The sequence below is a fragment of the Diplotaxodon limnothrissa genome, linkage group LG23 (assembly GCF_057381915.1).
Source record: "Diplotaxodon limnothrissa isolate DT_005_m linkage group LG23, D_limnothrissa_male_GT1.1, whole genome shotgun sequence".
Lineage (NCBI taxonomy): Eukaryota > Metazoa > Chordata > Actinopteri > Cichliformes > Cichlidae > Diplotaxodon > Diplotaxodon limnothrissa.
Window position 1 is genome coordinate 20,639,456 of NC_140617.1, and position 25,518 is coordinate 20,664,973.

At 39.4% G+C, this 25,518-nt stretch overlaps 2 protein-coding genes across 6 annotated transcripts in view; both read right to left on the minus strand.

The window, feature by feature from the left end:
- The window catches only part of LOC146607958 (protein NLRC3-like), a 34,186-nt gene extending 27,105 nt beyond the window's left edge, over positions 1–7,081 (minus strand). For both annotated transcript variants that reach the window (XM_085348466.1, XM_085348468.1), the window contains exons 1-4: positions 7,027–7,081; positions 5,394–5,472; positions 4,807–4,929; positions 4,531–4,653 (exon numbers count right to left, since the gene is read on the minus strand). In XM_085348466.1, coding sequence (XP_085204592.1) covers positions 4,531–4,653; positions 4,807–4,929; positions 5,394–5,440 — 293 coding nt within the window. In that variant the 5' untranslated portion in view covers positions 5,441–5,472; positions 7,027–7,081. The remainder of the gene's footprint in view (positions 1–4,530; positions 4,654–4,806; positions 4,930–5,393; positions 5,473–7,026) is intronic.
- Positions 7,082–9,772: 2,691 nt separating this feature from the next.
- LOC146607959 (NLR family CARD domain-containing protein 3-like) lies at positions 9,773–21,119 on the minus strand. Of its 4 annotated transcripts, XM_085348473.1 has the most exons (12): positions 21,031–21,119; positions 20,849–20,947; positions 20,248–20,352; positions 19,483–19,564; positions 19,091–19,319; positions 13,053–14,526; positions 12,675–12,998; positions 11,798–11,971; positions 10,921–11,094; positions 10,398–10,444; positions 10,100–10,305; positions 9,876–9,935 (listed from the first exon to the last, which is right to left on the minus strand). In XM_085348473.1, exons 1-12 carry the CDS (start codon positions 21,117–21,119, stop codon positions 9,876–9,878), a joined length of 3,063 nt encoding a protein of 1,020 aa, XP_085204599.1. The 4 variants fall into 4 exon arrangements, with proteins under 4 accessions (XP_085204598.1, XP_085204596.1, XP_085204595.1 ...); XM_085348472.1 differs by lacking the exon at positions 20,849–20,947 and adding an exon at positions 11,483–11,656 and having other exon boundaries at positions 9,773–10,305; XM_085348470.1 differs by lacking the exon at positions 20,849–20,947 and adding an exon at positions 11,483–11,656 and having other exon boundaries at positions 9,773–10,305; positions 20,248–20,364.
- Between the last annotated feature and the right edge of the window lie 4,399 nt (positions 21,120–25,518).

The following is a 25,518-nucleotide window of genomic DNA, read 5'->3' on the forward strand; positions in this document are numbered from 1 at the left end:
AAAAAAATAAAGGAAGATATAGTAAGATGGAACTTAATTCCTTTCTTTAGCTTTAATTCAAGAACTGATTCTATTAAAATGAATGTATTGCCAAGATTTTTGTATCTATTTCAAACCCTACCAATAGAGATTAACCAAAGTCAATTTAATGAGTGGGACAAAATGTTATCTAGATATATATGGCAACGTAAAAGACCAAGGCTTCGCCTCAAAACTCTACAGCTGGCTAAGCAAAAGGGAGGATGGGGCCTCCCTGACCTCAGATACTACTACTTTGCAGCGCAGATGAGAGCAATAATATGCTGGTGTAACCCATCATACACTGCCCAATGGAAAACCATTGAGGAACAAATGCTGTCTATTCCTATTCAGGCAATTCTAGCTGACAATAATCTACAAACCTATATAAAAAACATTGATAACCTGTGGGTGAAAAGGACCCTTAAAACATGGAAAACTATTATAAAGGAATATAAACTCGAGACCAATATTACAGTTCTTAAATGGTGTGCTTACGACTCAGAGTTCAAGCCTAATGAATTGGATTCTAGATTCAAGGACTGGACAGGTAAGGGCATAACAGCCCTGCGTAGTATAATGAAAGATGGAAAATTGTTCAGCTTTGACACGCTTAGAAAGACATTTTCATTAGAAAAACAAGACTTCTATCGATATTTGCAGTTAAGGCACTATGCTGACACGAAGATGAGAAATGTAACAATGATAAACACACGCTCGATGGAATTGTTTATAAAAAGCTATAACTCAGAAACTATTGATAGAATTGTATGTCTGTATAAGGGTCTAATGGATTTGAAACCACATTCGACTTCATATATTAGAACAAAATGGGAGAAGGAAGGAGGGATAAAAATATTAGAGGAAGAATGGACGGCAATATGGAGGTATCAGTGGATGTGTACCAGCTCACAAAAGTGGAGGGAATTCGGTTGGAAGTGCATAATTAGATATTTTATAACACCTTCTCAGAAGTCTCATTATGATGATAACTCCCCTGCTTGTTGGAGGAACTGTGGAAATCAAAGTGCAAATCACTACCACATTTTTTGGGACTGCTCTATCTTGAGGGATTATTGGAGAGAAATACATAATGCCTTACAGGATATCTTTAAATGCGAAATACCCCTCGAGAGTAAGACTATGTTCTTTGGATATATACCTCAGGAATGGCCTAAATATGATAAACATTTCTACTGGTGGCCTGTAAAAAGAGTATCACCAGAAAATGTTTATCCCCGGAGAGCCCAAACATAAGTACATGGATGGAAATCACAATGGAAATCTATAACATGGAAAAGATAACAGCTTCTGTTAACCACAAGCTGGAGAAATTTACATCATACTGGGAAAACTGGGTCAAATATATCACGCCTCATAGGCCAGATTTTATTTTTACAAACCAATAACTGTGATGTATGAGAGTATATATTTATAGGATCAGCCCCTACCAACACATCCGTTTTGTTTGTTTTTTTGTTTGTTTTTTGTTGTTGTTTTTTTGTTTTGTTTGTAGGTTTGTTGGTTTTGTTTGTTTTCTTATTTCGGATTATGTGATTGTTTCAATTGCTTCTATAGTTGTAAATATTTTCTCTTTATGACTCGGATGTAAATTAAAATACTATTTCGGTATCTAAGGCAGATAACCTAAGCAAGAAGTATGCTTACATGATGTACATACTGTGAATGCCTGCTTTTGAACCTTAATAAAAAAAAATATAAATTTTAAAAAAAAAAAAAGAAGAAGAATTAGAGACAGACACAATGTAAGGATCCCTGAAGTCATAATTATGAACTGAACATGAAATAAACATGTAGCAAACTTTGACTTCACTTAAGCAAATGTGCAGTGGGGCTTTATAAATTTAGACTCTAAAGTCCATGTTTAAAAGGAACAATTACTAGTTGGGTTTTTACAAGTGTTTGCACCCAAACAACTTACAATTGTTACATTTATGCAGACCAGAATGTTCCAAAAATGAAATGTACAATTTCACGTTTAATTTAAACTTATGTGAAATAACTAAAGACCTTACTACATTTAATGTGAAAGTATAATCCCTTGTTACTTTCATAAAAAAAGTTTATTAAAATTGCATTGTTAAAAAAGAAAAATACATGAAAAAATGAATGGTGATAAAAACTTATTTAATTTTTAGTAGTTTAGGAAGAATCTTGATGCATGTACAGTCACTCCTGGTAAGTAAATCCCAAAAAGTTGAGTCTGTTCATCTGGACGTAGCATTTTCAGTGAGAGAGACGTTTCATCACTCATCCAACGACTGAAGAAGTCACTCGGCTGAGTAATGAAACTTTTCTGCCACTGAAAACGCTACGTCCAGATGAAGAGAATCAACCTTATGGGAGTTCAGTAATTTCAGCTAGTCCTTAAAACGCCTTTTACTTTCTCACACTTAAATACGTTTTTATCAATTCTCAGTTACAAACTTACATTATCTTATTAAAAAACCTTGAATATGTAAGCACTTATTTATAATATTTATACACTGAATTCATACATTTAAATGAATGTAGACTGCTAAGAGAGAGTGGATTAATAATATTGTTTAGTAACTGTTAACAGTTCACTATAATGCATAAAAATAATAATAATAAAAAATTTAATTTAAAAGCTCCTCTCAAGACACACAAGGACACTTAACAATAGACTAAAACACATAGTAGAACAAAATGAAGAACAATAAAAAAAGATAAAATAAACAATATGTTTACAGTGAATATGCAGACTTGAACAGATAGATTTTGAGTTGAGATTCAAACTGAGGGAGAGAACCAGTGTTTCTTAAATCCGGGGGTAGAGAGTTCCACAGCCTGGGTTCTGCATTTCGTTGTACTATTGTACTAAGTATGACTGTGCAATGACAATAAAGACTTATCTTATCTTGCATAGTGTCCATCTGTGACGTTTAGTGTTTTAAAGCATGTATAAGAGAGAAGATGGAGTGACCCCGATGTAATACACTGTTAACCTTTGTGTCCCAGCTCTCTCACTGGTTAATATAGTTTTTAATCTGGCTACTTTCACTTTTACTTACTAGTGTGACTGGATTTAGAAAAAAATACCGCAACTTACAACAACTTGGGTAAAATACAACAATTTACTCTCTATTTATTGGTATTGTATGCATCATGGGTCTAAAGGTAAAGAACACTAAGTCTCTGAGCTGCCAGAAAATTTGATAACAAAATTATTATTTCTTTATTATACCAACTAATGACAAATAAAAATTAACATTACACCATGGGCCGAGGCTTTTGGTTCCTGTTTTTCTTGTTTTTAACTATTATTCTAGCTGAAACACTGCTTCCCGATCTTTGTCTCAACTAAGTGTTAGTGTTTTCCGTGTTTCCCCACCATAGTCATTATGTTTAGAGTTAAGAGTCAAATAAGACAGAAAAAATTACATCATAATTTATTTTCCTGTTGGAAATGTAAATGATTAAATTTAACGCTTGTAGTTAATATATTTATTATAGTTTTTTATTATAGTTTTTTTATTTAATTTTTTGTTTATAATTAAGTACAGTTTCAGTTAGTTTTCCAGACTAGTTTTTGTTTAAGTTAAGTTTTTATTCTTGTAAAAGTTTAGTTGTATTTGAGGTCTTATTGATTTCAGTGTTTCAGTCTTTTTAATCAGTCTTGTAAGGAGGACACACATCAGAGGGAAAATGACCAAAAATCAGTACAGGTGTTAAAAAAATAAAAACGTTTTAAAAGCAGTTTACTCAGACATCTAGAGTCTCGATAAACATATCCATCCATGCCATCAGGCAAGTTTTAGTAATGTTTTTTTCAACCACACTAATAGACACTAAAACTAAGGATATTTCTTTATATATATTTAATTTTATTTTAGTTTTAAACAATTTTTCAAAAGTCTAGTTTTTATTGTTGTCTTAGTTAAATAAAATATTTTTTCATGCCTAGTTTTATTTATTTTTATTTTATTTTAGTAAAATATAATAAACTTGTGTATAACATTCATGTTTTTATTGTAAACGGTAAAACAGCTTTTGACTTCATTCTAAATAACTATACATTTAGAATTATTCATAGGCTACTATAAACTGTTACACATTATATAAAAAGTAAGGTATTGTTTCTTAATTTGATAAACATACACTTTATAACTACACTGTTACCTGGCGTCCACATATGTGGACATCACATTTTGGGTTATTTAGACCAAAATACTCAATTTTGCTCTACAAGGGCCTGATATCCATTTACGAGGACATTATACTTCTACTGTTCTATCAAAATTTTAAACGAATATCCTCATATGTAGCTCTTATTTTTCTTAAAAACAAAAATAAGGTAAAAAAAAAAAAGATCTGATAATTCTTTGTATTTACGTTCATCGGGCTCCAATATGCCCAACTATCAAAGAGAAATTAAAAATGCATGCCGTGGAAGAGTTCGGGTCTTAGGAGGTTAAATGTATTTTACTGTGTCTGCAGGTCAGAACTGAAGCAGTTTGAAGACCTCACCTCAGACTGGGATCAGGACAGCAGACTCCTGGTTTAAACAGCAGAGGGTCAGACTTTGACTCGTTGCTCTTCAAGGACAAACAGCTGAGTTTAGACTCAGCCTCTGATGATCTGTGATGGATCCTGTTAGAAGACAACCATGGAGCATTACCCGTGATGCTTTACTGAGCTTCCTGTATCGTATTAACTATCATTAGTCAAGAAATCAACACTTAAGAAACAGTAAAGCTGATCAGGATGTCTTGAGCTAAAACGTGAATGTTAGAAATAGCTTGCCTGTGCTCAGCACAGCAAAGGCCTTCTTTAAAAGGGAGAGGTTCGGCCTTTGACTCATTACTCTTCAAAGACAAACAGCTGACTCCAGAATCTGCTTCAAGAGAAACTGACCTCTGGTAAACCCTGGAAGAGACCAGAAGATAACTGGAAAGACGGCAACCATCATTGTCTGATTGTCTGTCAAGTAGTTGACAAGAAAATACATAAAAGATAGAAGTAACTAAGTAACTAGTTCAGCGAGTAGTGCTTCATTGCAGCTCTGAGTTACTTCTACTGCACTGGATTTGATCTTGATCTTAATTATCATCTGAAGACAGCACTTTGTGATAGTTTTTATTCAAGCAAACAAGGAATCAGCAGATCAATTATAAATCCACGATGAAATAATCATCAGTTACAGTCTGGAGTGAAACAAGGAAAAACAGCTCTGAAAGGAAAATGCTTTATGAACACTGAAACATACAAAATAAAGCAATGTTTCTACTGTAGGACCACATACACATCAGTGAAGTCTTCTGTAAATGATTCTGTGTGGAGTTAAAAACAAGTTACCGTTCATTATACAGAAATGCATAATGCTGACTTACATCATGTTTTCAGAAGGTTGTCTGTCAAACACAATGGGCGGACTCATGGTGGCTCCTCGTGGACCTGCAGGTCATCATTCTGAGAAATGATGGTGACAAAAAACAAAATGTCATGAACGCACTAATACGACTGTCTCCATGTCACAGACGTATATAAGCTGCAGCGTTCATAATGCTTTTCATTCAGAAATATTCAGCTCATTACTGCCATAGATGTCACTGATGGTGATGGTAACAGGAAACTGCAGGATGTTAGTCTGAACCAGATAACCAGCTGTTATATATCTATTACACACATGTTGCATGAGAGCTCACGTGTTCTCCACGTTATTTCACCCAAGCTCTCCTCATAATTTCCTAAAAAGAACCCTCAGGTTCAGTCATGAATCACGGAATATTAAAAGGAAGCATGAAGCTGATTTTATAGTAAAATTATTGTTTTAACACAAAATGAATCTGGTTTCAAGCTGACTGACTTTATGTTAGGTTTTGTTGCTGGTTTGACAGAATCCAGCTGTGCTGTGGCCACCTCAGCTTTAAAATCAGTAGGACGTTTGTGTATACAGACTTTTGATCAGTACTTGGATTTTTGAAAAGCGGCCACTACAGCAACATCACAGACTTTAAATCAACCAAAAACATCTAATGAGAGACTTTCTGGATACATTTTAAATCCTTACATCTATAAAAGTTTCCATAAAATTTGATGCAGCTGAGCATCAGTGTGTTAACTTTGCTCAGCTTATCTTGTTGCTCTGTGTGCAGTTTAATATTTTTAATCATGTTTTTAATGGAATTAGTGTCAGTAAATGTAACTGAGTTATAACCTTCATCACTCAGGCCACTCACACACGGACTTTTCGTGTCTTTTCTTTGCACTTTCTCAAGGCACTTTGCAACTATTTTGTTTTCCAAAGTTCGCCTTTCTTATTTTTTCGATACATTTCTCTTAATTTAATAACTATATTTCTCTCCTGATTTCCATTTATTCCCACTGTCTACTAGTAGTTTTATAATCTTGCACAGTTGGTGTGGCGCATCTACACTTTCGTTCTACATGTAAAATGACAACAAAGGGCTCTTCTCTTGTATTTATAGGAAGCAGGAGGCAAACGTTCAGAATTTCATCATCCTGGATAAACCCGGTGTGTTTTCCCCGCGGGCCGTCACGGGGCTTCCCCGCCCACCTCAGTGAAAACAGATCAGCGGATGTGGGCGTGAGACACTCGGTGCATTTAACAGGTGTGTTTTGTTTCAGAGAACTCGGACACCTTCAACTGCGGCTGCGCAGACTCACCTGTCCAGTCCGTTCACAAACATTTCCGGTGAGCAACCGAAACTGAACAGCTGCCCAGAAACAAGCAGAGAGAGAGACGTCTGTAGACACTGAAAACACGAAACAAGCCAAACGGAGCCCACGCACCGCGGGGCAGGTCACAGAAAAACACGTGACACCCAGAAAATGTCATTGAGACTGCTAAAACTGCAGACTGAGACACTAGAAAACATTACAAAGATGTTTATCCTCCTTCGGAACATGACGCAATGAGTAACAGTAATAATATATCATATTGTGGACGCACAAAAACGGCCACTTAACACTATAATCACACCTCTGATCTCAGCCACTCACCTGTCTTTAAAAAGCTTCCAGCTGCGAGGATTCAGTCATTACAACGAGCCTCGTCCCGGAAGCCTACTCACAAAACTCAGCAAAGATCGCGAATCCTCTTAGTCCCTCCCACCAGAGCTCTGAGTGGAGGAGGCGGAGGAAGCGAAATAAAGAGGGAGGATTGTTAACTACAGCATGGACAGTTTTGTTTGCTGTATTTTACGAGCTCAGGTGTGACAGGACGTGTTTCATATTTACAGCCGCTTTAAACAGAATTCATAACATGAAGCATTGTGACATCAGGTGATCTGTTTATGCAGTAGCTGTTTAAAGACTTTTCATTCCTCTGTTCTTCCACATTGAGAAGGTAAAAATACTTCTAAAGGGTACAACTGTGCATCCTTCATAATGGCTTCATCTCCCACTGTGACACATTTTAGGACCCGAGACATCCTTCATCATGCTGTGCTGAGACTGACTTCTGCAACAGCATGCTCATCCTTTTGTTCTTTGTGCACACTGCCACGCAGCCATATAGTTTTCACACATCAGATATTTCCTGATAAGTAAACATCTTTTTGAGTTGCTTATCTTCTCAGTTACCACCCCATGTTGCTTACAGTGTCTTGTTTAGTGTTTGGGCCAGGCTGTGACCTCTGACACCTCAAAAGTCAATCATAACACTATAACCGTGATTTGTGATAAAACTGCCGCTGCCCTTTGGAATTTGTTTGGCAGGTTGTTTCCATAAAAATGGATGAAAATCGCCAGAGTTACTGTCTGGGCATATCTGATACTGCAGGTGGGGTCACAGGATTTCCGTCACTGTTACCAGGATTGTGTCGTACATAAGTACCACTATTAGGAGGACTTAAAGATGAGGGGCAGCCTGATCAGAATCTGGTTAGAGAGACAAAGCTGTTGTGATGTTTTGCTTGTGTGTGGTTTGTTGAGTATTGAGTTATGCATTAGTTATGTGTGTATTTGACCAGATGATGTCAATCCTTTTGATTTTCTGATGTAGAATTAGCCCTTCGCGCCATGTTCACCAGGTTAAAAAGAACAACGTGAAAATAATTCTTGAAGTGAACCTGTGTGAATGAGGATTTCTCCAATCTAAACTATGCTGCTGGCTCTGGATTGAATGAAGCTGACTGACTGTTGTTCAGGCTGAAGCTGAAACTGAAGTGGAGTGGGGCACGCTAAGAAATAGTAACGCTAGTGCCTCTGATGTTCCTTTGATGTTTGGTGCCTTTATTTTGTGAAAAGCAATGCAGTATATTTTTTTCTACTTGGGACAGAGAATAGAGATCAATCTGATGGTCACCGCATGTTACTCGATCTTGGGTTCTTCTGTGATTTCGGTCTCAATGTTTATATTGTGACAGAATTAAAGCAACCAGTGAAGTGATGTTTTCTCGTTTATACCAGAAAATTAATCTGGATCTGTTCTGATAATTGTTGAATCATCTTCCAATCATCTGCATGTTGAAGCTCTTAACTGTTTTGAAGTTTTTATTTTATCATCCCTGGCTGTAATCGGATTATTTGAAGCTTTCGTATTGTTGTCCCGCTAAAACAAACAGTGGGAACCTTTCAGCGATTGCTGGTATTTACCAGACAAATCAATGTTTTGAGTAAACAGTCTGCAAACTGATCAGTGAGCAAGAGTCTGCAGCTGCAGCCACAGATAAATAGAAAAACAGAGACATCCAAACAGCTGATCTTTGTCATATGACACCATTTTATTGAAAAATTAAACAAGTAATAAGCTGATATAAATTCACCTTCAGTATATAAAGTAATGCAATAATAAGTGAGTGAGAAAAATGATCTGGAATTACAATTACAACATCAATTAATTAAAAATCTTAAGATATTATTTTCACTGTTACTCTTTCAATCACAGAAACCAGCCAGAATAAGAAGTGGAGAAGTGTTGGATTAATTACTTAAACCTCAGAAAGAATGAGTAGAAACAATTTATTTAATTGGAGGAAAATAAATATCGGCCATTCTAATGCAAATGTGTAAAATATTCACAGATTTTTAAAGAAAGAAAAAAGCCCTCCACTTAGGTTCAGGCAAGTTTGGGTTGAACTTGTATGGGTCTGTTCCTAGTTACCCAGGGTGGAGTTACATATTTGGTGATATTAGTCATTTGTGCACTTTATTTAAAAGATAACATTAGATTAAGAGACTAGAAGTTAAACATTGGGGCAAGGCAACTGTGAGTAACCTTAGCTGTCATTTCTTTTCTTTTTGTTTTTGTTCATATGAAATTGATCCCTGGTTGTTTATAAACAACCGAGTCAACAGGCTGTTAAAGGCAACCGAAGGTCTCAGTTTTAAGATGTTTTCTAATTTGTTCAGATTTTGGCTAAAAAAACACAACACAGCATTTTGTTTTAAACACCAAATACATATTATATAAACAGGTGCAGTGTAAAAAACAAGGAACATTGTCTACAACTGCAAAAATGTAAACATCATTTGTAACATAACAATAATTTCCTGGTTATTTATACATCACAAACAGGTTACAGCATAGTTATCATTTCAGTATTGTAAGAGTGAGTATGAATAAAAATAGGGTGAACGAAAACTTCTTTAGGTAATAATGTGTGAATGTCTCTGAGCAGTTTTTAAATTTGTCTTAATCCAGGAATCTGAAAATGTGTGTCTAAGTGAAATAGACAGATATTTACAGACTTAACTGTACTCTGATTCAGCTGAGTATATTTATAACAAGAAGACACTCTTTATACTAAACTACACACAGACTCACTGATGCTCTATCCCAGAGTGTAAATCCAGGATAAAGAGGTTCAGTGAATGTGGTGTTGAAGGAGTGGAGGTGGATCAGAGTGTCAGAGGAGACTCTGTAGAAGGACAGAGTGCCAGCAGGACAGTCCAGATACACTGCTACTCTGTTAGACACAGAGGAGGAGGAGGAGGAGATATGTGTTTTTTTGTTATTGTAAGAGACACAGTAAGGATTACTTTCAGAGAACCACAAACTCCAGGAATGATCATTCCATCCAAATGCACCAGTATTATTTCTTCCTTTCCTTTTGATTTTGCTGTAACTTACAGATAGATCAGAATATCCTCTCCACTCAACCTCCCAGTAGCAGCGACCCCTCAGGGGATCACGACACAGAAACTGAGGCCGTTCAAATCTTTCTGGATGATCAGGATATGACTGAAATGGTCGTCCACGTGTCACCTTCCTGTTGTTGTCAGACAGATGAAGTTCTCTGCTAATTGTGTTCATGTCAATTGTAAGTTCACAGGCATCTGATGGAGGGAACAAACATAATAAACATCTGTTGAAGATGGTTGAATGTGTGCTGCTTTGTTTTCATGAATCACATTAAAAACACACTTACACTTCCTCAGACCTGGTCTCAACCATCGGACTCCAGCAGGCTCCACCCTGAAAGGAGGAGGAGGGTCAGACCAGCACAGTCTCTTTCAGCATGCACACATGAACACTACATCACTGTCATACACATACTGTTAGACAGTGATGACAGAAGAGCACAACATTTGAACTAATCCAGACTAGTTAACCAAATGTTTTCACATACATCTTTTTTTATTTGTTGTACTGACCCATGGCAAATATATTCTTTGTCACTTTGGTGACAGAAAATTTAAACGTAGCACAAAAAGTGAGGAAATTTGTATTTAAACGATTATTTCCTTGTTGTACAATACTTCTTGGCAGTAAATCTTGTATGGAAAACCATTTGATTTCCCCTTAAATGGTACCATATTTGTACCATAAGAAAAAGGTATCTGTGGGTTAAGGAGGAGAATTGAGGTTGCACCCATAAAAACTTGCCAAATCTTCTTTGAGGATTTGGCAAGTTTTGCAGCATGAATTTGTTGCGGCAGCTCTCTCTATACCTCAAAGTGTCAAGATTCCAATGTGGATCCTTCACTCCAGAAGACAGAAGCTTTACTGCTGAGTATCCTGGATGATTGTAGCTCAGATCCAGTTCTCTCAGATGGAAGGGGTTGGAGCTCAGAGCTAAAGCCAAATCATTACTTCCTTCTTCTGTGATCAAACAACCTGAAAGCCTGCAGACACATAAACCAATTCATATCACAGGTTCTCTGAAAGAATTGTTTTCTGCTGTGAATAATATAAGAGAAAACTGTTTCCAACATATAATTAAACAGTCACTGAGTAAGGGAGTTGGTGAGTTAGAAATGACTGTGAATATATGTTTTGTAGATGTTCATCTGTGTTACAGTTAAGACACATTGATGCTTTGAGCAAAATTCTACAGCCACTAAACAATACTTATATGCTGCTTCAAAATTTAGTTATACTGACATCTAACATATATAAAGTTTAATTGCCTGCTAACTTGGTTTTGTGGACGCGTTTGAGCCTTTGAATTGTATTGGTAACAATTCTTAGTGGTTAATTTTCTCAAACAATAAAAATAGAGCTCAACATTACCTTAGAGTTTCCAATGTACATTGTGGACTCTTCAGTCCAGCAGAAAGCATCTTTACTCCTGAGTCCTTCAGGTCATTGTTGCTCAGGTCCAGCTCTTTTAAAGATGTGGGATATAGTCCAAGAATTGAGGAAAGTGCCTCACAGCTTCTCTCTGAGAGGTTGCACATACTTAATCTGAAAAAAATACAATAATATAAATATGTAGAAGATGTAGACACTTGTTTTAGCTATGTCTTAGAAACTAATGAATTTAATAGTAAAAATAATGTCTCTCTCACTCTCTCTAATATCCACATACAAACATACACATCCGACCTTAATGTTTCCAGTGTACAGTGCTGACTCTTCAGTTCAGCAAACAGCATCTTCGCTCCTGAATCCATTAGGTTGTTGTTACTTAGGTCCAGCTCTCTCAGACTGGAGGACTGGGATCTAAGGACTGAGGACAGAGCTTCACAGCTTCTCTCTGAAAGGTTACAGTTGCTCAGTCTGAAGAAACATAAATATGGAGAGAAATATAAAGAAACATGTATATCTGGTTGAAAATGTGGTAGAATATTTCTAAAAAAAAAATCGAGTGATATAAACTTATTAATTTATATAAAAGACTTTAGACTGAATAAGACTATAAATTGGAACCCATCAGTGTAGCAGGCCGTGCTGTGTATTTAGTTGTGTATTGTGAGTGTATTGTGTAATGAAGTTTTTCTTTATCTCGAAGAGCTAGATTCGTTATTTTTTATATATATTGTAAATAAATTTTTGGTTTTGTAGAGATTGATCTGGTAGCTGTAGGGGTGGAAAGCCTTTTTCTTTTAAAGCCTTTTTCTCCCTTAGGTTTAGGTTAGGAAGACAGGTCAGAGGCCTGTATTTTCTGTTTGCTTCTTGTGATAGGTACATAAGTTTGCTGAGTTTCCTTTCTAGAATGTTTTGTTTATTGTTTTTGCAATGCCCACCCTGATTTCTATGGCTAAAGGGAAATAAAATGTCCTGTGTTTGAAATTACAAGTCCTGCTGTACCTTTCCTCGGGGAGCAGGGGAGCCATCTGCATGTTGCGCTTTGGGTTTCCCCTAGGCCAGGGCTTAACATGATTTAACTCAAACCTTGATGATAATGATGTCCAGTGCCTTAATTTTCATAAAAGAACTAGTATATTCATTAATGAATATATTGTAGTATATGTGTACATACAGAGCTTTGTTGGAGGCTTTGATCACTGGCAACAATCTCAGAAGAACCTCCTCTGAAGCAGAGTAACTCTTCAGATCAAACACTTCAAGAGCTTCTTCTGATGACAGTAACATGAAGACCAGAGCTGACCACTGAGCAGGAGACAGTTTATCTGTGGAAAAACGTTGTGAACTCAACGATTGTTGGATCTTCTTCACCAGAGAACGATCATTCAGTTCATTGAGACAATGGAACAAATTGATGCTTTGCTCTGTAGACAGATTCCTACTGAGCCTCATTTTTATATACTGAGCTGCTTTTCTATTGGTCTGTGAGCTACTTCCAGTCAGCGTCAACAAACATTGTGACAGAATTTGATTTGTCCGTGAGCTATTTGATGTCTGTGCCAACAGTCCTTGCAGAAGACTTTGATTATTATGAAGCGAAAGACCCAGAAGAAAGCGGAGGAACAAGTCCAGATGTCCATTTTGGCTCTGCAAGGCCTTGTTCACGGCACTCTGGTAGAAATGTTTCTTTCCAGGTTTTCTTGTTTTAAATTTCTGGGAGGCTTTTTGATTTTCTTCCATCAGATTGACTCCAGACTTCACAAATGTCAGGTGAACATGAAGAGCAGCCAGAAACTCCTGAACACTCAGATGGACAAAGCAGAACACCTTATTCTGGTACAGTCCTCTCTCCTCTCTAAAGATCTGTGTGAACACTCCTGAGTACACTGAGGCTGCTCTGATATCGATGCCACACTCTGTCAGGTCTGATTCATAGAAGATCAGGTTTCCTTTCTGCAGCTGATCAAAAGCCAGTTTTCCCAGAGACTCAATCATCTTCCTGCTCTCTGGACTCCAGTGTGGATCTGTCTCAACTCCTCCATCGTACTTGACCTTCTTCACTTTGGCCTGAACTACCAGGAAGTGGATGTACATCTGAGTTAGGGTCTTGGGCAGCTCTCCTCCCTCTCTGGTTTTCAGCACATCCTCCAGAACTGTAGCAGTGATCCAGCAGAAGACTGGGATGTGACACATGATGTGGAGGCTTCGTGATGTCTTGATGTGGGAGATGATCCTGCTGGCCAGTCGCTCGTCTGTGGATCTTTTTCTGAAGTACTCCTCCTTCTGTGGGTCAGTGAACCCCCTGACCTCTGTCACCATGTCCACACACTCAGCAGGGATCTGATTGGCTGCTGCAGGTCGTGTGGTTATCCAGAGGCGAGCAGTAGGAAGCAGATCACCTCTGATGAGATTTGTCAGCAGCACATCTACTGAGGTGGACTTTCTTGGGTCAGTTAGGATTTCTGTATTGCAAAAGTCCAGAGGAAGTCGACACTCATCCAGACCATCAAAAATAAAGACAACCTTGAAATCTTCAAAGCTACAGATTCTTGCTTCTTTGGTTTCAGTAAAGAAATAATGAACAAGTTCCATCAAACTGAAGTTTCCCTCTTTTAGCACATTCAGCTCTCTGAAAGTGAATGGAAACATGAACTGGATGTCCTGGTTGGCTTTTTCTTCAGCCCAATCCACAGTTACCTTCTGAGTTAAGATTGTTTTCCCAATACCAGCCACCCCTGTTGTCAGCATTGCTCTGATTGGTTTCTCTCTTCCAGGTGAGGTTTGAAAGATGTCTTCTTGTCTGATTGTTGTTTCTTCTCTGTCTGGTTTCCTGGCTCTTGTTTCAATCTGTCTAACTTCATGTTCTTGATTGACCTCTGTAGTCCCTCCCTTTGTGATGTAGAGCTCTGTGTAGATCTGATTGAGAAGGGTTGGGTTTCCTGCTTTAGCGATCCCCTCAAAGACACACTGGAACTTCCTCTTCAGCTTAGATTTTAGGTTATGCTGATAAAGTGGAGCAAACATTTCTGAAAAATACACAACAAATAAGTCAAATAAATGAATTATAGTACTTAAATAATCCCAACATCCCATTCCTCAAGATAATTATTATCATAAATATACAGTCCTGTGAAAAACTGTGTAAAGTGCTTCAATGCTTCAGTCCACTCGTGAGTTGAATTTTACTGAGCCATATTTGATTTGCTGCTGCCCTTGTCTATGGCCCAATTGTGGCCAAGTTTTAGCTTCTGGACAGTTATCATCATTTTGAGAATTTGTCTCTAGAATAACTTTTTATAAAGAGGAGTTCATGGCTAATTTAATGACTGCAAGGTGCCCAGGTCTGTGCTTCACAGTTGGTATGAGGCATTTGTGCTCCTGTACTGTGTTTAGTTTTCTCTAAACACAAACTGTGCCTTATGACCAAACTTTATTATTATTGTCTGTCCAAAGGACATAAGGCTTAATTTACTAATATTTGCATGCAAATATTCCTATCCTATGCAAACAATGAGTTCTCACACAAAATTACCATGGGATCTATTCAATTCAATTCAATTTTATTCAATTTTAATTATATAGCACCAAATCACAACAGCAGTCGCCTCAAGGCGCTTTATATTGTACAGTAGATCATACAATAATACGATCTACTGTTGTACTCTATTGTTTCAGAGACTCTGCCTAATAATCTCTAATGTGCATACTAGTCTATTTTTTTGGTATATTTTGTTCTCATTGCCATGTGTATGTTTGTGCAACTGTGCAATCTGTAGAGAATTTAAACAGTGTCTGCATACTGACCGACTCACATTTCTTATATAACAAAACACATTACGGTGAAGCAGAGAAACTGATGATGATTTTTCTAAGAGAAAAGCCTGCACTTCTAAGGCAAAAAATAAGGCAAGGCAAGGCAAGTTTATTTGTATAGCACAATTCAACAACAAGGTGATTCAAAGTGCTATACAGAGACATTAGAAACAAAAACAAATAAAAAGCATGATTTAAAATTGATTAAAACAAGCAAACAAACTAACTAACTAATTACCAAACAAACAAACAAAACAGTATATGACATCAAAACAGATAAAATCAGTAGTTAAATGTAAGTTTTGAAATTTAAGCTTAAAAGTGTGGATTTGGTGCTTTATTCAAATGCAGCTGAGAATAGGTGAGTCTTCAACCTGGATTTAAATAAACTGAGTGTTTCAGCTGATCTGAGGCTTTCTGGGAGTTTGTTCCAGATATAAGGAGCATAAAAGCTGAATGCAGCTTCTCCGTGTCTGGTTCTGACTCTGGGAACTGATAAAAGACCGGATCCAGATGACCTGAGGGATCTGGAAGGTTCATACTGGGTTAGGAGGTCACTAAAGAGAAAGTCTCACTATGGAGAAATGAATAGTACTGTCCGGGCTCCAATGAGGAAGCCAGAAGAGATGCTGTTTTCCAAAGTGTTTCCATGGAAGTGATGACTGTTTAAAAAAATTCTACAAAAAAATTATAATTAGTAGAATATTGTGGCGGAGGTGTGGTCCCTGGCTCAGCTGCAGTGGAGGAGTGAACAAATATATAAATATAAGTGGAAATTTTTTTTAAAGATACTTGGGCTCAAATAACACGTGTGCTGAATATAATTTTCCCCAAGACACTCACTCTGACTCGAGTAAAAAAACAAACAAACTGGAATCAATGTTCATATGAAAAAGACTAACAGATTACAAGAAAAACAATAAAACATGTGGAGGTCTGATCTGTCAGCTTCAGATGAGAAACTTAATGCAATGAAAAAAAATCCAGATTCACTGGTATTCATGGGATCAGTGCCAAGAAATTATTCTGTAAGTGACAACATCCACAGTGTTCTTCAAACTCAACACTAAACCCTCCAGGTTGAGCTGGATGCCACCGCCTAATGTACCCAACAGAACAACATCATCTGCAAAAAGAGGAGATGAAATTCTGAGGCTATCAAAGTGGAATCCTTCTGCCATCTGGCTATGTCTAGAAATTCTGTGCATAAGAATTCTGAACAGGATTCAAGTGACAAAAGGACGGCCGCTGGAGTCCGACACACTCTGGGAACAAGTTCAGCTTATTGCTGGCAATGCAGAACAAGTTCATGTAACTGTTATATGGGGAATGAATGGCTTGTAGCAACAAGCCAGACACTCAATACACCTGAGCTACTCCCCACAGGATACTCCAAGGGATGCAGTCAAATGCCTTCTTTAATTCCACAAAACATGAATGGCAAACTCCTACGTACCATCAAATATCCACAGGAGGATAAAGAGCTGGTCTAGTGTTCTTTGACCAGGTTGAAAACAACATTGTTCTTCCTTTATTTGAGACTCAACTAACCTCTTCAGCGCCCTGGCATAGACATTCACAGCGATGCTGAGAAGTCTGATCCCCTCTTCCAAAGAAACTGTTTCATTATCCCAGGACGTTACTAATGACATTCACACCACTAGATCAGATAATTTCTCCCACTCAATCAAAATCTCCTCATCAATAGTTCAGCCTTTTCCTGTTAGCAAGGTACCTCAAAGTCCGCCATTCCCTTCATCCTGCTCAGGTGAGGGCAGTTAATGTTCAGCTATTGCCTGTTCCTGTGCCAGCTCCCAGGACGAGGGCAGCTGTGACCCAGTCTACCTCCACAACCATTCCTGTTTCTCAGGTGGGGATGACTGGTGTCCAGCCACCTTCTGTGCCTGTCCCAGCGCAGCCAGAATCCAGGCTGACCTCCCTAGAGGCTCGGAAGAGCTAGCCTCTCCACGTGCCAGTCTACCACTTCATCCACCTCCTCATCCATCTTTTCACACCGTAGCTCAATCCCTGGTTAAGTTGACAGACCTATTCCCAGCTCAAGCACCCGGTTTATTATCTCAGGCTGCAGCACTGTCACCATCTCTAACCCAACCATCAGCTCAGCCATTAACCTCACCAACAGTAACACAGTCACCTGTAGCTCAGTCTCCCGTCCTCCAGTTGCCTGTAGCTCAGTCTCCAGCCAGACAGTCCAGTCTCCTTCTGTTCCGTCACCTGTAGCCCAGTCACTGGACTACAGGTGACGGGAGGACAGGAGGAGACTGTCCTCCCGTCACCTGTAGTCCAGTCTCTTCCTGTCCTCCAGTCACCTGTGGCTCAGTCTGTCGCCCAGTCCCCTGTATTCCAGTCAGTCAGGTCTGTAGTCCACTCTCCCGTAGCTCAGTCGCCCGTTGCCCAATCTCCTATCCAGTCTCTGGCCTTGTCACTCATTCATCCTCTTGTTCAGTTCTTCAGGCAAAGGTTTCCGTCCCTGCTGGCCCTGCACCGCCAGCTCCCACACCGTCGCCTGCAGCTGCTCCGCCACCACCGGCTCCCACGCCGTCGCCTGCAGCTGCCCCGCCACCGCCGGCTCCCATGCCGTCGCCTGCAGCTGCCCTGTTGCTATCTGGTCATGGTTCTTCTAGTCCAGCGATTCCCATGCTACCTCCTCGCCCACATCCGATTTGACATTGGCGGCCACCTTGCAGGCCGCTGACTGGACCTTGTCACCGGCGTGGTCGGCCTCTGGATCTGCTAAGTTGCCGCTGCTGCCTTCCCTGTGGCCGCCCCCCTGAACTGTTCATGTTTGGACTCTGTCCCTTCGTCTTGAACCCCCTCTGCCCCCTCTGGTGTATTTTCTTTGGGCCGCCGGGTACCGGCCTTTGAAAGGGGGGGTACTTCACCATGCCAGCCCTCTGTCTAAGTGTCATTAGTTCTACTTTCTGTTTCATTATGTTCAGCTGTGTTTTCACTGGTCCCCAATCATCATCATTAGCCAGTGTATTTCAGGACTGGAGCCCTTCTCAGGAAGGAAACAGTAAGGGGGGGTTGTAGGACACTGGTGCAGCAGGGAAGCCTCGGAGACTCCAAAAATAAGTGTGCACATTTTAAAGAAAATATTTTTAACCTGGCCTGGTTTTGCTTTTAAAATAATCTGAGGATGTTGGAGGGAGGACTCATTTTAAATGGGATTTGTGTGGATCTGCTGGGAGAAAGAACACTGGATTGGAGACTCTCTGTGCCCATGAAAAGGAAACTGGACAAGTTTTAGGGAAATTTCAGCTCGAGAGTGGAAGCCCCAGGATTTTAATGTGGAGGCCCAACCTCAAATGACACCTTTCTGAGGAAGATGCAGGATTGATATGTTTTTGGCTGCTTGTTCTTCCAAGTGACCACCTTTCCCCTGTTTGTAACCAGGCTTACAACCCTGACCGTGGCGGCTTTGGGCCTTGGATTCCTGGCCAGAGTTGTCTCAGCCAGTAGTTTGACTCTGAGGAAAAAACTCTTGTGTACCCCATTGCAGTGTGCGTGTATCCTTACTGGTCAATATTAGAGCTACTACTTTCTTGCACGGCGCCCATTTGGGGCCTTACGTAACATGATTGTATAAATTTTATAGGACATCCACTCTTGTTAAGACTCTGGCAACGTCTTAAAACACACCTGAATGCTCCAGCAATAAGTATGATCATTTTTCACAGGACTGCATAGATTCTTTTGCAAACTTTCTTCATCACATTTATGGAGCAGTTTAAATATTGAGAGAAATCTTCTTACTGCTCTGCAAACAGTCAGCCAGATCCTCCTGCTTCATTCTCCTCAGGAAGTGCAGTGTGATTTTCACAAATGCCTCTCTGCTGCTGTTCCCCTGCTCTTGATTCTCAGTGTCTAACACCTCCTCATCCTCCTTCTGACGCTCTGGGTTTTGCCCGTAACCGGGATTCAGAACCTCCTGGATCTTCTTCAACTCATTCTTCACAAAAGTGATAATGTTTTCCTCCAGCAGCTGGAACACAACACTGCATTAATAAACCAGTTAGACTGAAATTGTGGACCACAATATAAGATCCATGAAACACTGACATTGCACTGGTCTATAAACAGCATCATGTAGATGACTGTGAACAGAATAGATGTAAAAATACAGTAGTTGTTGTACATGTACAGACCATAAATATGGAGTCCAGGTGTTTTGGATTCTGATGCTGTGCAGAATGACCACTGGGAACCACCGAGGTCTTCGTGTCCACTCTGTGGAGAAATCATGATTAGTTCAAAGTGTATGTAGTAACTGATATTTTGACAAAACATTGAAGCAAGTGACTCCCTGTGGTTGTAATAACCCCACAGAAATAGTTTCCACTCCCGCTGAGATCACTTTTTTTGACTCTTGTTGCTCCACATTGATTTCCTGGTTTTAACAGTTACTGTGTTAGATCAGTTAATGATAATACAGAATTTAAAAAGAAAATTACAATTTAAAAAATCACATGTGTGTATATTTCTAAACTCTGTACTTTATCAGCTATAATAGGACTAAATATTAAAGCCATTATTTAGAGATTTCAAGTTTAATGAGGGGACTCAACCTCTTTGACACATCAGACTTGCATACACTCCAGTTCATTTACTGTGTGCCGCTAGAACAGCACATCACCCAGAAAACCAGAGATGCATTCCTGCACTCTGAGGTTCTGTACTTGTAAATATATTTAATGGTCAATAACATTATTATTAATATTTATTACTGATAATTCATTATTTAACATAATTTTTGATTGATTATTTAAAAACAAACCTAGCTGCAGCTGAAAGGACAGGCATTACTACTTATGTTTGATCAGAAAGACTAAGGTATTATTATTATTATTATTATTATTATTCACTCAAATGTGTGTAAAAAGAGTTGAACATTTATTTAAAAAGCAAATTACCTCTCTGCTGGAGAATGCTGTTGTCTAAAATCTTCACCAATACCTTTTGAGAAGTTGCTTTTTAAAGACACACAGCTGGGTTCAGGTATAGGCCAAGGCTCAAGTCTAAGTTGGTTCCTGTGAATAATGATGGAGCAGTGATGTGAGTGCTGAGCTATGACATGGAGAAGAGTCATGGACAGTCAGAGGTGGTCATCTCACACATCAAAACTACAAATGCTACTGCAGTTACACTGTGATTCATCAATGTGAGAGGCACTCCTGCACTCCAAGACTCTGTCCTTGAATTTTTTTTTTCCAATATACAAGGTTCAATAACATTATAATATTTATTATTCACTATCATTATAACTGGAAGATTTTTTTTTCTTTTTAAAAAACTGAGTGTTTTGTGTCAAAATATGTTGATTGTTTCGTTGTTTACAGCTTCTGGGAGTGAAGTGTGTCCTGCCACTGTTGAAAGGACAAACAACACAACTTATGTTTGTTAAGAAAGGCTAAGGTATTCTTATTAAAACAAAAACAAACTTTAACACAGACCGTGTAGCACATGAACACAAAAATGTATGCGTAAAAAAGAGTAAAGACATTTACAGGTTACCTTTCTGGTGGAGAATGTTGTCCCATAAAATCTTCACCGATACCTTTTGAGAAGTTGCTCTTTAAGGACACACAGCTGGGTTCAGGTCCAGGTTGGTTCCTGTGAATAATGATGGAGCAGTGATGTGAGTGCTGAGCTGTGACATGGAAAAAGTCATGGACAGTTAGAGATGGTCATCTCACCTCTGAGCTTTGGTCTGGCTCTCATGTTCCCCACACAGAGTGGTTTTAGAGGGAGGGACCCCCTCCTCTCTGTCGTCACACTGATCCATGCTGCTGAATTGACGTCAGCTCACACACACTTTCTACCTTCACCTTCCGAGGAAACACAAATCATTCATGTGCACATCAACTGAAATCCTCCTTTCCATCATGTGTGCTGTCCAAATATCAGCTGCTTCTTTTCTGCTTCATCTCAGTGTCAGCTGAATGCAGTCAGACAGCAGTGTGAGGCAGAGGAAGCTGCCATCAGCTGCTCTACTTCTACTATCAGTCCACTAGATGGAGCCATGAAGCTACTTTGACTGAATATTTTAATTTCTTCCTCATCACCTGAACCCCTAATTCGATAATCAGAAGGAAAAAAATGAAAAGCTGTACAGTAATGAGTTAGCAGGAAAAGTATGCAAACTCATTGCCTCGAAAAAACAAAGTTATGCTTACTTAGGATAGATAATTTGGCCGGTTCCGGTGACGTCATCCCAACATATGGCAGTCTAACGAGTAGCTCTCTCTCATAATTAAGTCGTTCACCCCGTGAAGTGTCATAATTATTACCAATTTTTGATAGATAGTAGAGGTATAAGCGGGGTGAACATGGGGAAAAGAGATAAACAGAAAGGCTCGGCAGAAGAACGCGTAAACGAAGGGTTTTCGGCAGCGGCATCGCCACCTCGACATGAAGCCAATGCTAGGGCTAACACGGACGAAGGCTCGGCTTTGATCACGATACTGGAAGAACTACGGGACTTTCGGAGAGAGTTCCAAGAATTTAAATCAGACTTGGTCAGAGCCAATAATAGGATAACTGAAGCAGAAACCCGTATCACGAAGATGGAAGACCGGGTCCAAAACGTGGAACAGGTGATGCTAAAGATGCTAAAAATTATCGGCGAGCAAGAAAATAAAATCGCGGATCAGGATAGCCGGGCCTGGCGAAAGAATCTGAGGCTGTATAATGTCCCCGAAGGAGCAGAAGGGTCTTCAATGCCAGTTTTTGTGGAAAAAGTATTGACGGAATGCCTCGACCTCCCGAGTATCGAGAGATCACACCGGGCTCTGGGAGCAGTGAGGAACCGAGAGGGAACCCCACGTTCGATATTGATCTGTTTTGCCCGCTTTGACACAAAGGAAGAAGTTCTGCGCAAAGCGTGGGCCAAGAGGACTGTTCTGCTGAACGGTCAGAGAATATATTTCGATCAAGACTACGCGCCAGCTATCCTGCGAAAACGTAAGGACTACGCTGAAGCTAAAAGAGATCTGAAACAACAGAACATAAGATTCCAGACGCCCTATCCTGCCAAATTGAGGGTCTTCTATCAAGAGGGAACTGGGCTCTACTCGACTGCGGAGGAAGCGACGGCGGATATGTGGACAAGGGGATTCCAGATCGCTAAAGTCGTCCCGAAGCAGACCCTAACGGAGCAGCTGTCAAATTTGACGTGGGAGAAGACGGGAATGTCGCAGCGGTGTGACTCGGAGGGACACAGAGAAAGACCCATTCGTGAGCAGCTTCAGCTTTCTAGAAGGTGCTCCCCCTCTACGACAGGAGATTAATGGAGATATACTGTTCTGTCGAAGTGGGTGAGATAACAAATACTTTCCCCTTACTAAATGATTAAAAAAATTTTTGTGGTTTTTTTTTTGTTTTTTTGGGGGGGTTTGTCCGGTTTTGGACGGTTGTTGTTGTTCATTGCTCGGGTTTTTAAAGGGAGTTTACCAGTCGATAAGTTACTTAAGTTTGGATACTTTATTTCGGAAAATGCTAAGTGCTAAGGGAATTAACGTTATATCCTTTAATGTGAACGGGCTCACGAATCCTATTAAGCGAAGTAGAATTTTGACTAAAATGAAGAAAGATCGAGCACAGATAGTATACTTACAAGAAACACACTTAAATAATAATGAACATGAAAAACTTAGGAGGATGGGCTTTACAAACATGTTCTCCTCAGCGTATGAATCCGGCCGCAGACGGGGTGTGGTGATTTTGATTTCCAGGGCATTGAACTTTGAAAAGTCATTCGAACTTAAAGATAAGGATGGGAGGTTTATACTGGTCCGAGGAACAGTTGATGGTAATCAGGTTACTTTAATGAATGTGTACGCCCCACCAGGAAGTGACTTAAGTTTTTTTAAGAACATTGTTAATATAATGGTGACAGAAACTCAAGGCCCTTTAATTTGCGGCGGCGATCTGAATGTACGCCTGCAGCCGGATCTAGATAGCTCTAATAGAAAGAAGCCGGGAGTACCTTGAGTACCTTATATAAAAAAATTTCAGCATTGTTTGATGAGGTGGGTTTAATTGATGTATGGAGAAATCGCTTTCCTACAAGGAGGGATTACTCTCATTTCTCAGCCCCACACTCCCTTTACACGAGGATAGATTATTTTTTGACGTTTGGAAGAGATAGGGATAAAATCTTAACATGCGAGATGGGCTCGATAGATATAAGTGACCACGCACCGCTGTATCTGACGATTGATATGAACGTATACCCCAAAATTTCAATTTGGAGATTGAATTCATCTCTGCTTAAAGATGTGGAATTTAGGAAAGTAACAAGGAAAGAGCTCAAAGTCTATCTCGAAATTAATGATAATGGGGAGGTGTCACCTCCGATACTATGGGATGCATTAAAAGCTGTCATGAGGGGGAAGATTATAGCGTTTGCCTCCTTCCAAAAAAAAGTAAGAGAGAAAAAAATGGAAGAATTACAAGAGATTCAAAAACAATTAGAAAGGGAGCACAAACATACGCCTTCAGCGGGTACTCTGCAGAAATTAACAACGATCAGAACTGAAATAAATACGTTGAGTACACAAACGATAAAGAGAAAATTTTTATATTTGAAACAGAAGTATTATCAAGGGGGATCGCAATCAATGAAAATTTTAGCGTGGAAACTTAAGAAGAAGATAGCGGAGAATACTGTAACTAAAATTAAACACCCAGAGACAGGAAATATAATGACTCATCCAGTAAGATACAGGATGCCTTTGAATTATTTTATAAAACATTATATGCGGGAGTCCCACGGGGGGCTGAGTATGAAATGGACGATTTCCTGAATTCTTTATGCCTACCAAGCCTTAATGAGGAACAAAATAAAATGATGATAGCGGAGGTGACGGAAGCTGAACTTATGAATGCCATCAATAGGTTGAAATACAATAAGTCACCAGGCTCCGATGGTTACACCGCGGAGTGGTATTGGGAATTTAAACAGGACTTGATCCCTACATTACTCACTACTTTTAACTGTGTGTTAAAAACAGCGCAAATGCCGCCGAGTTGGAAGGAGGCTATCATCTCGGCTATCCCGAAAGAAGGGAAAGACAAAATGGAGTGTGGCTCATATAGACCCATTTCTGTCCTTAACATAGATTATAGACTGTTTATTTCGATAATGGCCAGGAGAATGGAAGAAATTTTACCCGACCTGATTAGTAATGACCAAACAGAGTTCATAAGACGACGACAGACCCAGGATAATATACGTAGAACTCTTCACATAATACATCAGATACAGACATCTAAGAGTACAGCCATGCTTATGAGTATTGATGCAGAAAAGGCCTTCGACTCCGTAAATTGGGACTTTCTATACAAAGTCTTGGATAAATTCGGCTTACATAAGGGAATTGTTGATACGGTGAGGGCATTATATACTAATCCCACCGCAAGAATTAAAGTTAATGGTTCTCTCTCAAATAGCTTTGTTCTGCAGAGAGGAAATAAACAAGGCTGTGCTTGGTCCCCGCTTCTGTTTGCTTTGTATTTAGAACCTTTGGCACAATCAATTAGACAAAATAAAGATATTAAGGGGATTACCATTGCAGGACAGGAACACAAGCTTGCTTGCTATGCGGATGACATATTGATATACCTAGATCAGCCCACTAACTCCCTGCCTTCGTTGATGAATTTATGCCAAAAATTTGGGAAACTCTCTGGCTATAAAATTAATATGTCTAAAACTCAAATTCTCAGTTATAACTATAGCCCTCCTGCTCACTTGGTTGTTCAATATCCAATGAGTTGGCAAGCACAATCATTGAAATAGTTGTCTGTGAAGGTTCTCAGTCATCCAGGTCATCGTAGTCAAAGGAGCCTGCAAAGAAAAGCGTCTGGACTTCTTTAAGTTGCTTGAAGACGTTTCACCTCTCATCCGAGAAGCTTCTTCAGTTCTAAGGTCAAATGGTGGAGAGTCCCAGATATAAACCTAGTGGGAGTAACCCCCCACAGAGGGACAAAAGGACCCCCTGATGATCCTCTAATCGCCTGAGCCAAGGTGTGGCTCAGGCTGATTTGGACCCACGCCCAGTTTCACACATAAAAATACATAAAAATACAGTTAGAAATCCAAAAAATTCCGAAGTCGTCCAGCAGGTAGGATTAGTCTTTGCTGGGCTGATTCAGTACACTGAGCCTAATGCTTGACACCC

What these genes read in the sequence shown, in the direction of transcription:
- LOC146607959 (XM_085348469.1), bottom strand. Translation starts at nt 21,119, where the DNA reads ATGGATCAGTGTGACGACAGAGAGGAGGGGGTCCCTCCCTCTAAAACC. An exon ending in CAGCATTCTCCAGCAGAGAG is followed by an intron (nt 19,565 to 20,247) that starts GTAATTTGCTTT and finishes ATTTCTCCACAG; the next exon opens with AGTGGACACGAAGACCTCGG. An exon ending in TGGAATCTTGACACTTTGAG is followed by an intron (nt 10,445 to 10,920) that starts GTATAGAGAGAG and finishes TCCTCCTTTCAG; the next exon opens with GGTGGAGCCTGCTGGAGTCC.